The sequence below is a fragment of the Spea bombifrons genome, chromosome 1 (genome assembly GCF_027358695.1).
Source record: "Spea bombifrons isolate aSpeBom1 chromosome 1, aSpeBom1.2.pri, whole genome shotgun sequence".
Classification (NCBI taxonomy): domain Eukaryota; kingdom Metazoa; phylum Chordata; class Amphibia; order Anura; family Pelobatidae; genus Spea; species Spea bombifrons.
The window spans coordinates 42,610,248-42,623,964 of NC_071087.1; the positions used below are offsets into that span (position 1 = coordinate 42,610,248).

General features: G+C 40.6%; 1 protein-coding gene across 1 annotated transcript; it reads left to right on the forward strand.

Moving 5' to 3' along the window:
• Nucleotides 1–6,482: 6,482 nt before the first annotated feature.
• CCNA2 (cyclin A2) lies at nt 6,483–12,925 on the forward strand. The gene is made up of 8 exons (XM_053461417.1): nt 6,483–6,954; nt 8,466–8,715; nt 9,034–9,137; nt 9,798–10,021; nt 10,725–10,929; nt 11,358–11,471; nt 11,662–11,795; nt 12,554–12,925. The coding sequence occupies exons 1-8, from the start codon at nt 6,781–6,783 to the stop codon at nt 12,606–12,608; spliced, it is 1,260 nt and encodes a 419-aa protein (XP_053317392.1). The 5' UTR covers nt 6,483–6,780; the 3' UTR covers nt 12,609–12,925.
• The last annotated feature ends 792 nt before the right edge of the window (nt 12,926–13,717 follow it).

The window sequence follows — 13,717 nt, forward strand, 5'->3', positions numbered from 1 at the left end:
TCTCTTTTTTGGATCGTTATTTTTAAACCCTAGAGATGGTTGTGTGTAAAAATTCTAGTAGATCAGAAGTTTCTAAAATACTCAGACCAGCTCGTCTGGCACCAACAACCATGCTTTGTTCAAAGTCGCTTAAATCCCATTTCTTCCTTATTATGGTGCTCAGTGTGAAGTTTACCAAATTGTCTTGACCACGTCTACATGCCTAAATCCATCGAGTTGCTGCCATGTGATTGGCTGATTAGTTTTTTGATATCAAGCAATTGGACAGGTGTATCTAATAAAGTGGCCAGTGAGTGTGTGTGTGTGTGTGTGTGTGTGTGTGTATATATATATAGATAGATAGATAGATAGATAGATAGATAGATAGATAGATAGATTTATTGTGACGCTGTAAACCCCAGGGAGATAATTAGTTGTCATTTGGGTATAGGTCATAAATATGGGTCCCTGGGGTGGGGCAACTGGAGAGCAGGGTGGCCCAATGCTCCATTTCCCCCGTTCAGTGGAAAATCCGGTCGGGGGTTACTATGGGACCTGCATCCAGCACAAGTGCTGGGCATTAAACAGTTAAAACAGTTAAACAGTTAATAATAAAGCAGTGTTTTGCTACAAGCTGGTGTTCCTGACTGATTGCCCTAGGGGACTGTGCTTAAGACCCTTAACTGTGACCTTTATGGCCCTCATGCTACAGGGTTTGTCACAATATATAAATATCTATATATCTATGTATATATAAAGCTTTCTTCTTGCACTTCGCTGCCAACTTCATTACCTGTCTTCACTACAATATCAAGTGTCTTGTGGAAGAGGACAGAACAACTACTTGAGACATCTTACAACCTTCAATAATATATTTGGATGATGCAGTCAGGCTTCCAAAATTCCAATTAATATAGAGATAAAAGAGAGAGCAAAAATTATCCACAGCATTATACTGTAAGATTTATAAAGTTATAGAGCTTTATGGTAATGCACTCACATATGTATAGAGATAAGCAGGCTCATCAAAAGGTGTCTTCTTATTCTTCCCCCAAGGCTGGCACGCCAAAGGATATAGATAGGAAAAATCAGCAAATATAATTCTCATATAAAATATTTTACATTGCAGCCTCTTGCATCCACAAGCAAAGAGCCAAAGACATAAAAAATATACAAAAATCGAAGAAGTAGAAAACATTCAAAATATCAAAAATGTTGCAGTGCCCAAATTAGACATGCTACACATTTCAACCTACTGGGCTTCAACCTGGGATCATACATAACTATGATTTCTTCTTGCACTTAACTGCCAACCTTATTACCTGCTTTCTCTAAAATGTCAGATTTCTTGTGGATATAAAGGGCAGAACAACTACTCATTATCTATTTTTTATTTTTATATGTGTATATATAAACACATTCAACATAGCAGGGTGACATTTTCAGACGAAATGTGCAAGGTTGCCCAGTTTTGAGCTATCACTAAGTGTTCCTTACACTTTGTTTAATTACAAACCTTGCCTTACTACATACTCTTATCAGTCACTGATCTCTGAAAAGAAAAAAATTGTATGATTGCTTATTAAAAACATTTGGGACCATTCTACACAAGGAAAGTAAGGTTAAGAGGTTTTTTCAACGGTGGTCGCCATACATAGCGACCCTAGATAGATCCACCCAGAGCTCCATTTTCTTAGCCTTCAACTCTACCCAATGGTAGTGCCTCCAAGTCCTGAAGGGTCAACGACCCATGCCAGGGTTCCAGGGATGATGGAGAAGTGACGGGGATTTCTCTGACGGCCCAGGGGAGTCCAACTCTGGAGCGTTTCATTATATTTTTGTGGCTGATATGATTCTGATGTCATGCGCTCGCTTTCAATTCATGGCTTGTACCGAATTGTAATATTGTTTGATGTCATATGACACCTTCCCGATTAATAAAGAAGTTGTAAAAAAAAAACAAAAAAACATTTGGGATATGCGTAGGCCATAGTAGCCAACATTTGGAAAAAAACACTTGCAGCACAGGTTGAAAATGGAAAGCTTTGGCACTCTAGGGGTTGTGTACTATAATCCCCTTTGTGGATGTGCAGCTGTTATAGCATAGCCCACACTGATGGTTGTACTGCATAATTCCCATCATTATATATTGAGCCAGACAATGTGGTACAGCATGACTCCTATTATTATAGGAGTATAAATCCTATCATAATAAAATGAGCCAGAAACAGATAGTGTTATAGTATAACTCCCATCACTATATCCTGAGCCAGACATTGACGGTGGCACATCATAATTCCCATCACTATATACTGAGTTAGACACATCTTATAGCAAGCCAGACACTTACAGTGGTACACCATAACTCTCATCAGTATATACACAACAAGGCACTTATGAATGTGTAACATAACTCCCATCACTATATACTGAGGCAGACATGGGAGTTATGTTGTACCATCGCCAATTATCATTTTCATTTGCGTTTTGTTGCTTTTTTCTTGCTCACACTTTCACTCACTCTCACTCTTTTACATTCTCACTCACTTATATTTTCACACTCTCTCATTCTCACTCATTCACGTTCTCACTCACTCACACTCTAAGATTGTCTCCCGCCCTCATTTATTCTTATTCATGCTCTCTCGCTCATATGGTTTCTCTACTAGTGGGTAACTCAATAAAACCTTGGCTCTCAGGAAAAATTTCTCCAATGAAAAAGATAAAATTATCTTCTGTACTAAAAATATTTTCATGTTACAGGCACTTTTCTACACCTAGACCAGGACACTAGTTAGTGTGTCACATACTGAACTCCCGTTTAATACATGTGTTTTGGTGTCAATATTAATTGGGAGACATAATTGGTTTAACATCATAGGTTGCTCTGCCCATAAAACAATCCACTTCTTTTTTTATATCTTCCATGACCCACATGCTTTGCAAATTAGACCATCCTTTTTGTTACGTATCCCTTTAATGCTTTAAATGTGAGCTTTAATATTAGCTATAGAATTCATAATGTTGTTGATGTTTACTGCACGTTTGATAAACAGAATGATGAATTTCAAATGTGTTAAAAATGTTCACAGGTTTGCAGTTCACTCTAGTTTGACTACAACAAAAGATATTGACCTATTTGACTTACAAATAAGGGTGTAGCTAGAAGGTGCATTTTAAATATGTCTGTAGGGGAGTCTAATTTTCTTGCAAATTTCAATCTAAGTAGAAGCTAAGTTTAACCCTATAGACCTCTTCTATTTCCTTCCACCTCTCATGTTACGGAACCCAATATTGACAGTTGGTTTTAGAAAGTGCTTGTTTTCTATGTGTAATTTAAAGGATTATTAACCAGAGCAGAAATTACAAGACAATCCCTCTCCCTAGTCTAGCTCCATGTGTTTTAATGAGATGTCAGAGTCCCTGTATTTTCCCTGATGACTGCTATCTGTGACCCAGGAGTTTTTAGTTGCTACAACAAGCCTTACCATGGCACAGCTGGCTCCCTATTAAAGATCAGTTCTCCATAACTACCGTTAGCACTCAATACACACCTGTAAGAAACAGCTTGGAGGACTATTGATCTGCTTCTTATACATGTATCTGATTATTCTATCCAAAACCAGCTTCCTGTGCCTTTGCTCAAACTTGTTTAAGCCCTCTAGTCCAAAAGCAGAAACCAGTGGAATGTAAAACAGAGCCGTAATGGTGTTATCCATGGTATGCAGGAAGCTGGACTATGCCAATTATAATGGTTCAAGGCACAGCTATATTTTTTTTAGAAGGGATACATTTCAGGTATCCATGAGACATCTTAGTAGACATTTGCCTAAAATTTCTGATTATCGTGTATTTGGAATAAAAACTCAAAGTTTCAGGCTCCAGTAAATCTTATTTTCGTATTGTACATCAAACCATTCTCATCAGTCAATGGATTAAGACACTGATTTCCATACACAGTAACTAAAGGATAAGCATAATAAAAAGAAATTAAAACAACGTTGCATTTCTATTTTAAAATGGCATTCTGGTGTCTAGCTTGAAGCAGACAGTCACTGGCAAGAAAATGCTCACTGAAAGCAATAGGAGCCTTTTGCATGTGGAGGGTCCTAGCATTTCCCCTGAAACTCTTGCGCGAACCAACGCTGCTCCCAGCCTGGCTGGTAGGATAACGTCTGTGCACTGGTAAGAATGAGATGTGTTTTGACTTAACACATCTCCTACAGGCTGGGGGATGGGAAAAGATGCAAATACATTGGGGGGGGATACTTCACAGGAAAGAAACAATAGAGTATATATGATGTGGGTTATAACAACTTCATTGGGTTTTGGCAATAAAGAAGAAATGACAGGTTGTCGTGGCCCTTCTACCCTGCACATGTAAGTGCTATATGCATATAATTGTAAAATACATATTTTTAAGCTCCTTCGATTCTCTGTTCTTCAATTTCCAACTTCATATCTCCTCCGCTATATCACAAATCTAAGCTCTAAAACTCAACGTTGGTGCAGCGAGAGAAGTATGCTGTGCATTACAACCTTTGTCATAAATAACTATGAAAAATGACAGTTTGCTGTACTTAAAAGTTTGGTATTCCCTCCTTTATCTAGATTTAGGACCATGGAGTCCTAAAAGTAATCCATTACCAGAGTAAGTTGATAGTTGAGCTAAATTGCCCCTGAAATACCACAATTACAGAATTTGTACCACCAGCTTGTTGTAGGCAATTCTGTTTTTCAGTTCAATCACCAAAGGTGCCCTCCTTCATGTTAAAAAGCTGACCTTCTTCTTCTCCAAAAGCCCCCATTGTTAACGGACATAGGTATAAATACCCTTAATGCCAAAAATAATTTGTACCTCCGTCCACAGTTCCAGTACACCAGCAACCTCCTCCAACTTCAATGAGGCCTTATCTGACAACAAATGTACAACCGTGAAAGGTGCTTGGAATCTGGTTGGGTATTACATGTTGCCGATTGTAGTGGAGCCAAGTAAACACTTACATTATAAAATGAAACAAGGTGAGACACAAACATAGACAGGCAATGCAATAAAGTGTGAAAAAGCAAGCAGGGTGCTGGGTTGTGTAGCGAGAGGCATTAGCAGCAGGAAGAGGGAGGTGGTTCTGCCACTTTACAGATCTCTGATCACACATCACCTAGAGAATTGTGTATAGTTCTGGAGAACCCACCTCAAGAAGATATGGACACATTGAAGTGAGTTCAGAGGAGGACTACAAAAATGGTGACTTGCAGGATACAACATATCAGGAAAGACTAGGGGGACATAAAATGTATAGCCTGGAGGAAAGAAGAGAGGGGAGATGTGGTAGAAACATCTAATTGTACAGCGCTACGGAATTTGATGGCGCTATATAAAACAATAAATAATAATAAAAATACTTCAAGGGATTTAACTTAAAGTACAAGAGTGACATTGAGTACATTTCAAAGGAAGAGAAATGTTAGAGCAAATGGTCGTTATCTAAAACCAGAGGGTCAGAGATAATGAAGGTTTACTTTCCTGAGAGGGTGGTAGATAAGTGGAATTGTCTCCCAGCAGAGGTTCTGTAGGCTAAAACAGTGAGGGAATTTAAGCATACATGGCATGAAGCCATCCAGGATCCAAGATGATACCGGACTGATCAAAGTCTGTCTGTACATCAGGAAAAAAAGGAGCAGTCTAGATGGGCTGAATGGTTCTCACCTATTGTCAAAGTCTATGTTTCTATGTAAGATTAATCCTAGATCGTAGAAAAGAGGGAATCTGGGTGAGCAGATGTGTGGGAGCCTCGCGTGGCCCGGCTCATCAAAATGGAGTGCAGGCAGCCTAGACCCACATGCTCAACACTAGTCTTTGCCAATTAAACGGCAACCTCCTATTAACTGTATTTTGCCTTCTTTACGGCAGCACTTTTAATGTGCGGGTGAGAAATAACTATTATGTGTTGTAAAATGTAACAGTGACATCCTTAAGACACTTCTAGGGTTAACAAAATGTAAAGCTTTGTTTAAAAAATGTATTTCAATTATATATATATATACATTAATATTGTATACATATAATAATATTTTGCATTGCTGTTGATTTTATACCACGTCATTATTTTCAAAAACTGATGACCTCACTCGAGAACAATAAATATACCTCCATAGTAGCATAAATCATAAAACGTGGCTTCTTTTGTACAATAAAATATTATGATTAATGTTAGAATCATAGTATATATTTACAGCTGGAAATACAGCTTTGTCCTGTCTGCACTTTGCCTATTTTTTTAAACAAAGCCATTCTGGAGGCATTTTAAAGACCACACAAAGCCGACACGGACGCATGGTGCAACAGCAGCTAAATGAGCCACCGCCACTCCGAGCTGGCTGCCACAGACGTCACGAGACAGCTGATCGCTCCCCGCTGTTCCCTCCAGGCCGCCGTATTGCTTCTGACGTATCCCCGCGCTGAGCTGTGATTGGCTGATTTCAATAGTCGCGGGCTACTTGAACTGGGAAAGCTGTGTTCGGTGTAGCGCCAAGATATTAGAGGACGTAGGCGGACTGCGTGTACCGATGCGGACAGGAAGGCCTTGTCGTTTTCGTACGGGATTGGATTTGTAGGCACCACGGACTCGCCTGCGCAGACCTGCTCGTACTTATTTTTTATTTTATTTTCGTAAAACATTTTAACCTAGGTTGCAAGGGAGCACAGGGGGGCGCGCAATCACACGCACCCTCCCGCGCGCCCTAGCCCTTTCTCGGTTGCTCCCTTGCTTGATCACACATTGACCAGTCTATACCTGCATTATGGCGGATAATTTGTTGCGGCACGAAAACCAGGAGAATATGCAGCCCCGGAAACCTGGAGGTGTTCAACATGTTCCGCCGAAAGGCCGCACCGTGTTGGGGGTGCTGCAGGGTAACCAGCGTGCCCGTGTGCAACCGAAGGTGACCAAAAGCATTGGGCTTCAGCCATCTCAGGTATATACATCATGGGTACGGTGGCTCTGTAGGCAGACGGGGCTGTGCCCTGGTTTGATTGCTGTATCCAGCTGCCTTGTATACTGTGCATGATGTGGATTATAAATATCCTGTATCTTTAATGTCGGATCTGCTGTCAGTTTTCTGAGGCTGCACCGCCTTTACGGATATGTGGCATTCAGTGGGTTAAAGCCTCTGGCCTGTACTCCTGGGTGGAGGGAGGAGTGCAGGATGTCCCAATGATCAATCCCGCCAATTGAACTTCCAATATTAAGTATTGATACCATATCATGCGATCGATGCACATTGCAAATCCTTTTAGTCTGTATTTTTACACTCCCTGCGGATACCCTTAAACCTGTCATGTGTCATCGTAGGGATCTAACAAAGCGCCCCAGCCTCCCGTCGCTCACCGTGGGCGGATTAATGAATGTGCGGCACGGTATCAGACGCTATCGTCTCTGATGTAACGTTAAATTCCTCCATGGCTTGTTGGGTTGCATTTGTTCCTAGTCCGCCATTTCAGGAAAATGCAGATGAGCTGTGACCTGCAGGTCGGCGTCTGCCTCCGGTGTCCCTGGCGATGGGCTCATTAACACAAAGCTGCTTCATTAAATCCTGCGTGAGTGGGGGCTCTCGGCTCGCCCGCCTGCTTTGTCCTGTGCATGTTTCGGGGCTCGTCACGCTGACATGGAGGCTCCAGCAAATATTAATTGGCACCTGCTAAGTTATGGCATCATGCCATGCATTGTGTAACAAAGCAGCCCTTATCAGGGGTGCCACAACATGGGGAGTGTGTATCCAGTTCCACTATTTAATCATGTTATACAGACCATGCTGTAGGTGTGTTAAACTCCATGTTTGCTCTAATAATGCTTGATCTTTAAATGGTTGTTTTGTTTGGCCCATCCATTATGCTGATGGGAACCCTTCTCCCCAAGTCTAGGACACTGGGTCAATTGGAGATCAGATCCCCTTGCTTGCCACAAGTAAGCCTGGGTGTGTGGCAGGGGGGCAAAAGGTGTGTGTGTGTGTTCTGCGTACTAGTAGCAAGCATTGGGTGATATAAGCCAGTAGTGAGTTGATTTGACCAGGAGGGCTCCGCCAACTGAGGTATGGATCTCACGGACTCCGCTAGACAGCCAGAAATGCCCACCAAAATGAGGTCTTGACTGCTTGTGCCAGTATGTTCCTTTGTGGATGCTATGTGCTTAATGTAACAGTCCCCTTTTTTTCCCTCCCCTATCGTATACCAGTGCTGCTTGCCCTCTTCTATGAAATAATGCTGTTGCTAAACACTTCCCAGTTACAGGCCATTGCTGGCCAAAATGACCTACTTTGGGGCTGTGAAGGTCTATGTATTGATGCTGCTTTTGCTGGACCCCTCCGTTCCTCCCATCTTTTGTCTTGGGTTTTTTTTTTTATACTTGGACATGAACACCACACGGACAGACTTGGTGGTTCTCAATATTAAGGTGGGGATACGACGCTAATTATGTTTTTTATTTTAGGTTCTCTCTGTGCACAATCACCTGGGTATCAACGATGAAAACTATGGCAATGTCCCAGCTGGCAAAGTGCAAAACAAGCAGCCATCATTCGCCATACACGTTGATGAGCCAGACTGTGCCAACCGAAAGAAACCGGTCACCAGAAAAGCTGATCTGGGTGAAAGCCTCTGTCCCCTTAACTCTGTGGTAATGTCTCTAGGAACTAGACAGCCATTGGCGCCACTACAGCTCTCAATGGAAACAAGCTTTGGTATGTTACTTAATCATGTAATTGTCTGAATTTTACAATTGTTTGATACAGTATTGTGTATGTTACATGCAACTCGCTCCCAAGTTGCCACATTGTAAAGAAAGCTTGCTGCGGTGGCCATTTGGCCTTGCAAAGTGCCCTGTTGGAACATGGTGTGTCTGAGGCTGTGCATGTTCCTCTAGGACATGCTCTCTGCCATGCACTTTTTTTTAAGCAGTAGTGTTGCTGTGATTATACCTCACCCAACCATATACACCTGGATATCTTGACACTACATAACCACAATCTGTGCTTAAATATGTACTTGATACATTACAGATTCTCCTATGGACATGTCAATTGTGGATGAAGAGAAATCAACAGGACCCAAGGCATTTCCTGACTACACCACTGAAATTCATACTTATCTTAGAGAAATGGAGGTAAGGCCAAAATGCTTGGGTATGCCTTTATTAAACTATTTCTGGTGGGCCAGTGAAGTAGTATTTAACACCAATGTGGTTAAAGCAAATAAAACTGTTTGAGAATAGGGAATCTTGGTTCCCTGGAATAGCCTTTAATGCAGAGCTTTTCCACCAGGGCATCCGTACTCCTTTCACATCAATATAATATGGTAACTTTAATGGAGCAATGTATTATAATCACTGGATCCTGTGGATTCTCTCCTCATTTGGTCCTCTTAAATATTCTAATTCTATCTTGTGTTGAATGGTTGGACAGAGGACCTTTGCTTTCATGAGAGTAACTTTAAGCAAACACTTTTTTCCTGTGACACAACTGCAGAACTTATGTATGTTCTATGTTCGAAATCACATGCAATATAACCACATGGTCAAGATCGGTGTAGGAGATCTAGCAAAGAAACACAACGGTATTGATAGTAGAGTGTAGTTTGTAGATGGGCTAGATCTACCTGCCAGACATAGAAGGGTCTCTGCATATTAGCATGGAGTGGGGCAGATGTGTGTTGACCCGGCAAAAGCATGCCCAGGTCTAGTCTGTATGGTAGGGCTAAATGGATTGCTATCTTGTCGCATCAAATACTGTCTGAAATTGCTAATGGTATGCCTTGTCTCTTCTAGGTCAAATGTAAACCCAAATCAGGCTACATGCTCAAACAACCTGACATAACAAATAACATGAGGGCAATCCTTGTTGACTGGCTGGTTGAAGTTGGTGAAGAGTATAAGCTACAGAATGAAACCCTGTATCTGGCTGTAAACTACATCGATAGGTTTCTTTCCTCAATGTCTGTTCTTAGAGGGAAGCTCCAGCTAGTCGGTACAGCAGCTATGCTACTAGCTTCGTAAGTATGAAACTCTGCACTTTTAAGAAACACTAAAAGTTGTACAACTAACGAGAAACTTCAGCGATTTTATAAATGCTATATAGGTAGCTTCTTGGGGCCCTCTCCCAGTTTGCGTATATTGGCCTGTCTTGCAGTGCCTGAATTGTATTATGGGTTCGGTCGACTGCATTACCCGTACCTGGTGTGCCTCTGTTAAATAACACTATGCACTGAAAAACAGAGCAGTGTCTACTGCTGAAACGCAGCTTGGATAGAGGTGGCCACAATGAAGCAGAGCTTATTCCATTCACAGCAACAACAATCTGCATTGCCTTTCAAATGAAAACAAGTTTAATCTTAATGTTTCTCCCTCTATTACATATGCCCTGACTAAGTCCACTGTCAATTGTCATTGCTGCTAATTGTAATCTTACTTTAGTCTTCCAGGAACAGTGTTTCGTGAAGTTGCCTTGCCTTATATGAAGGCCTGCCTTAATTACATGTGCCTAAAATCCCCTTTTGTATCAAATCCTACTTAATGCCTATGGCCCAAGGCTCATCAAAGCTGATCTAGATGCCCAGGTCACCAATTAATATCTCAAATGCTACTGGTACCTCAGTAGTTGAATATCAGGTGTGGCTTTTCTTAGCAGTGTTGCTTGCTATATGTAATGGTAACTTCACATGTTCGCTAGTCCTAACCAACTTTTGTTTTATGTAGCAAATTTGAAGAGATCTACCCACCCGAAGTGGCAGAGTTTGTTTACATCACAGATGATACGTATACCAAGAAGCAGGTTCTAAAAATGGAACACTTGGTGCTGAAAGTTCTTTCCTTTGACCTTGCTGCTCCAACAATCTTACAATACCTCAACCATTACTTCCAATCTCATCCAGTGTCTCAAAAAACAGAAAGCTTATGCATGGTAAGACTTCATTGGGAATGAGTGTTCTTTCTTGCCAGGGTCTTTCTCTCTCCAATATGACTGGTAAAGTAGCTCATATTGCATGAGAGTTCATACTCTCATTTCAGTTAAAGGCTCCATTCCATTGGAATAATTATTGCACAGCCACCACCCAAAAACATATATTTCACATGGTGCAAGAACTGCTGCGAACATTATGTTGAAGCTCCTATCTTAAGGAGCAACTATCTTGGTTACCAATAGACCCTTGAAATAAAACAAAGCATTTTAGCAGCAATATTTAAGTGCTGGATTGGTTTTAAGTGACTCTATACAGTACATAAAGCTATCATATTTTGAATGTCAACTTTACAGTACTGTAAACGCCTGTTTAGAGATTTCATGTATCTAGTGTTAAATGACGTGCTTATCACCTTCTTCCATTTTAGTACCTGGGTGAGCTAAGCTTGATTGATTCTGATCCTTTCCTCCGGTACCTGCCATCGGTTATTGCTGCTTCAGCCTTTGTTATAGCAAATTACACAATCAACTATGAAACTTGGGTATGTATACATTGACAACCTGCCTGTTTTATATTGCCTGATGACTAGGTGCATGGCAGTGGTGGTGTCCAGTATGGAAGTGTTCTGCTGGCATCTGCACTGTACATGGCATGAATTCTGTTCAAGGATTTAGGTTATCTAACAGTTCTTGATAACATTTTGGACGCTAACTGCTCCCTCTAATTATTAGCCGGAATCACTGGTTGAGTTAACAAGCTACACTCTGGAAAGCCTTAAGCCTTGTATTTTGGATCTCTACAAGAGCTACGTTTCTGCAGCAAACCACCAACAGCAGGCTGTTCGAGAGAAATACAAGCATTCAAAGTAAGTGTTGCTTCTCAAAGTCTTAATAGTGGCTACATTTAATGAAAATGGGATGCAACTAAAAATTCTCTTTATGCCCGCTTCTCTTGCTTTTATAGTCTGCTTCCTTGGTTCTGGTGACAGTCAATGCTTTTGAGCGGTAAATGGCTTTGCTGGTTACTTGGAAATGTAAAGTCTAGTTTGTTTCAGCCATTGTGACAGCATGGAGCATGGTGTGATTGGCAATGCCAGATGGGTGCATGGGAGAGTTGGCAGTAGTGGATAATAAGCATCCAATAAATCCTATGATGTAATCAAAATAGATCACTAACACTAGATAACTTGTGCACTTATTTCACATGCTAACAAGCAGGCCTGTCTTGTGCTACTTAGCCTTAACATGTGGCAACTTTCTAAATATCAATGTTTAATGCTCACACTCCTGTGTTTTTTAATGGAGCTACAGAATCTAAAATATCTTCTACATATATAACGCTAAATGATTGTATCAAAGCTATTGCTCTATTGATATATACATCTTTAATTTGCTTTAAAGAGCCGGTAAACTCTATTTGATAGACCTTGGTCCCTGAAATTTTTAAGGGGAAAGGGTCCAACTCATAAGCTGTAAAACTGATCTCGACTGATGGCCATCTGACAATACCCTCTGAAAATGGGGTCACTTACTATGTGACAGGCTGCTTGGGATTGGTTAATATTTTAATGCATGTCATGCCTAAGTCATAGTTAATCTGATTACTCATTCTTGTATGTTCCAGGTATCATGGTGTATCTGTTATGGATCCTCCTGAGACGCTGTCTATATTCTTATAACTTCCAAGAAATGGACTTTGTTTTTAATGTATATTGATTTAAAGCACATGATGTACAGTTCTTACAATGATGGGAAGACTTTGTTTTTGTAACTCAATCAAACTTCAGTGAAAGATTACTTAACAGAATTATGAAACAAAGTTATTTTTATTAGCCTTTTTATAATTTTTACATTTTTGTAAATTTTTATGTATGTGAAATGTTAGATATATACTAGCTTAGCTATGTTTTTATAAAGCTGTTTGTGGGCTGTTAACCATGCTTTAAAGGTTGTTTTGTATGCCTCCTATATTTCACAATAAATGTTAAAACAGCAATATGAATGAACATGAGTCTTACTTTAAATTATCAGAATTACTAAATGTCCTGTACAACATACTCTGGACCTTTATTAAACTTTCTCATATACTGGCATTAAAGGCTCCTAGAAGCATCTAGATAGTCGGTTCCAAAGGAAGACTAAAAATGGTGACAGTTCATACAACCCTACTTTCCTGACCCAGTACAAAATACATAGCATGTGTGCTTAGTCGAAGACTGGTAACTTCTGGCCAAGGACAAGACCAGCCGAGTGGCCTGGTGATAAACAGTATTAGGTCTTTGATCACGTATCTGTTTCATTACTGCAGAGGTTCTTTGCAATGGCAATTGGTGTTTAAGTACTATTGTTCAGGAGTGGCTTTCCTGGACTTTCACAGTATTGAACCACAACCTCAAGATATAGAGACTGTACCCAGTTTCCTCCTAATACATGGTTGTTCAACACTAAAGGTGTAGATCAGGTAATCTACCTATAATGGGTAGAAATCAAGTGATGGCTGTTGTGGCCCTTCTGATATTTTTTGTTTTGTGGTTCCAAATAGATGGATTGCTTCTACAGGGGAAGAAATGTGGGTATGATAAACATGGCAAATTCTGTGTTCTAAACTGCTGCAAATGCTACATAGGCCTAGTAATACATCCAAAGCCAATATACAGACATGTTTCAGTTGGTTGACATGCTTTCAGCAGCTGAAAGTGCAGAGACTTAACCACAACTAACTTTCTTTTTTTTTGGGGGGGGGGAATTCCAACTGGGGGCTGATAAACAGTCTCAAATGAGACAAAGT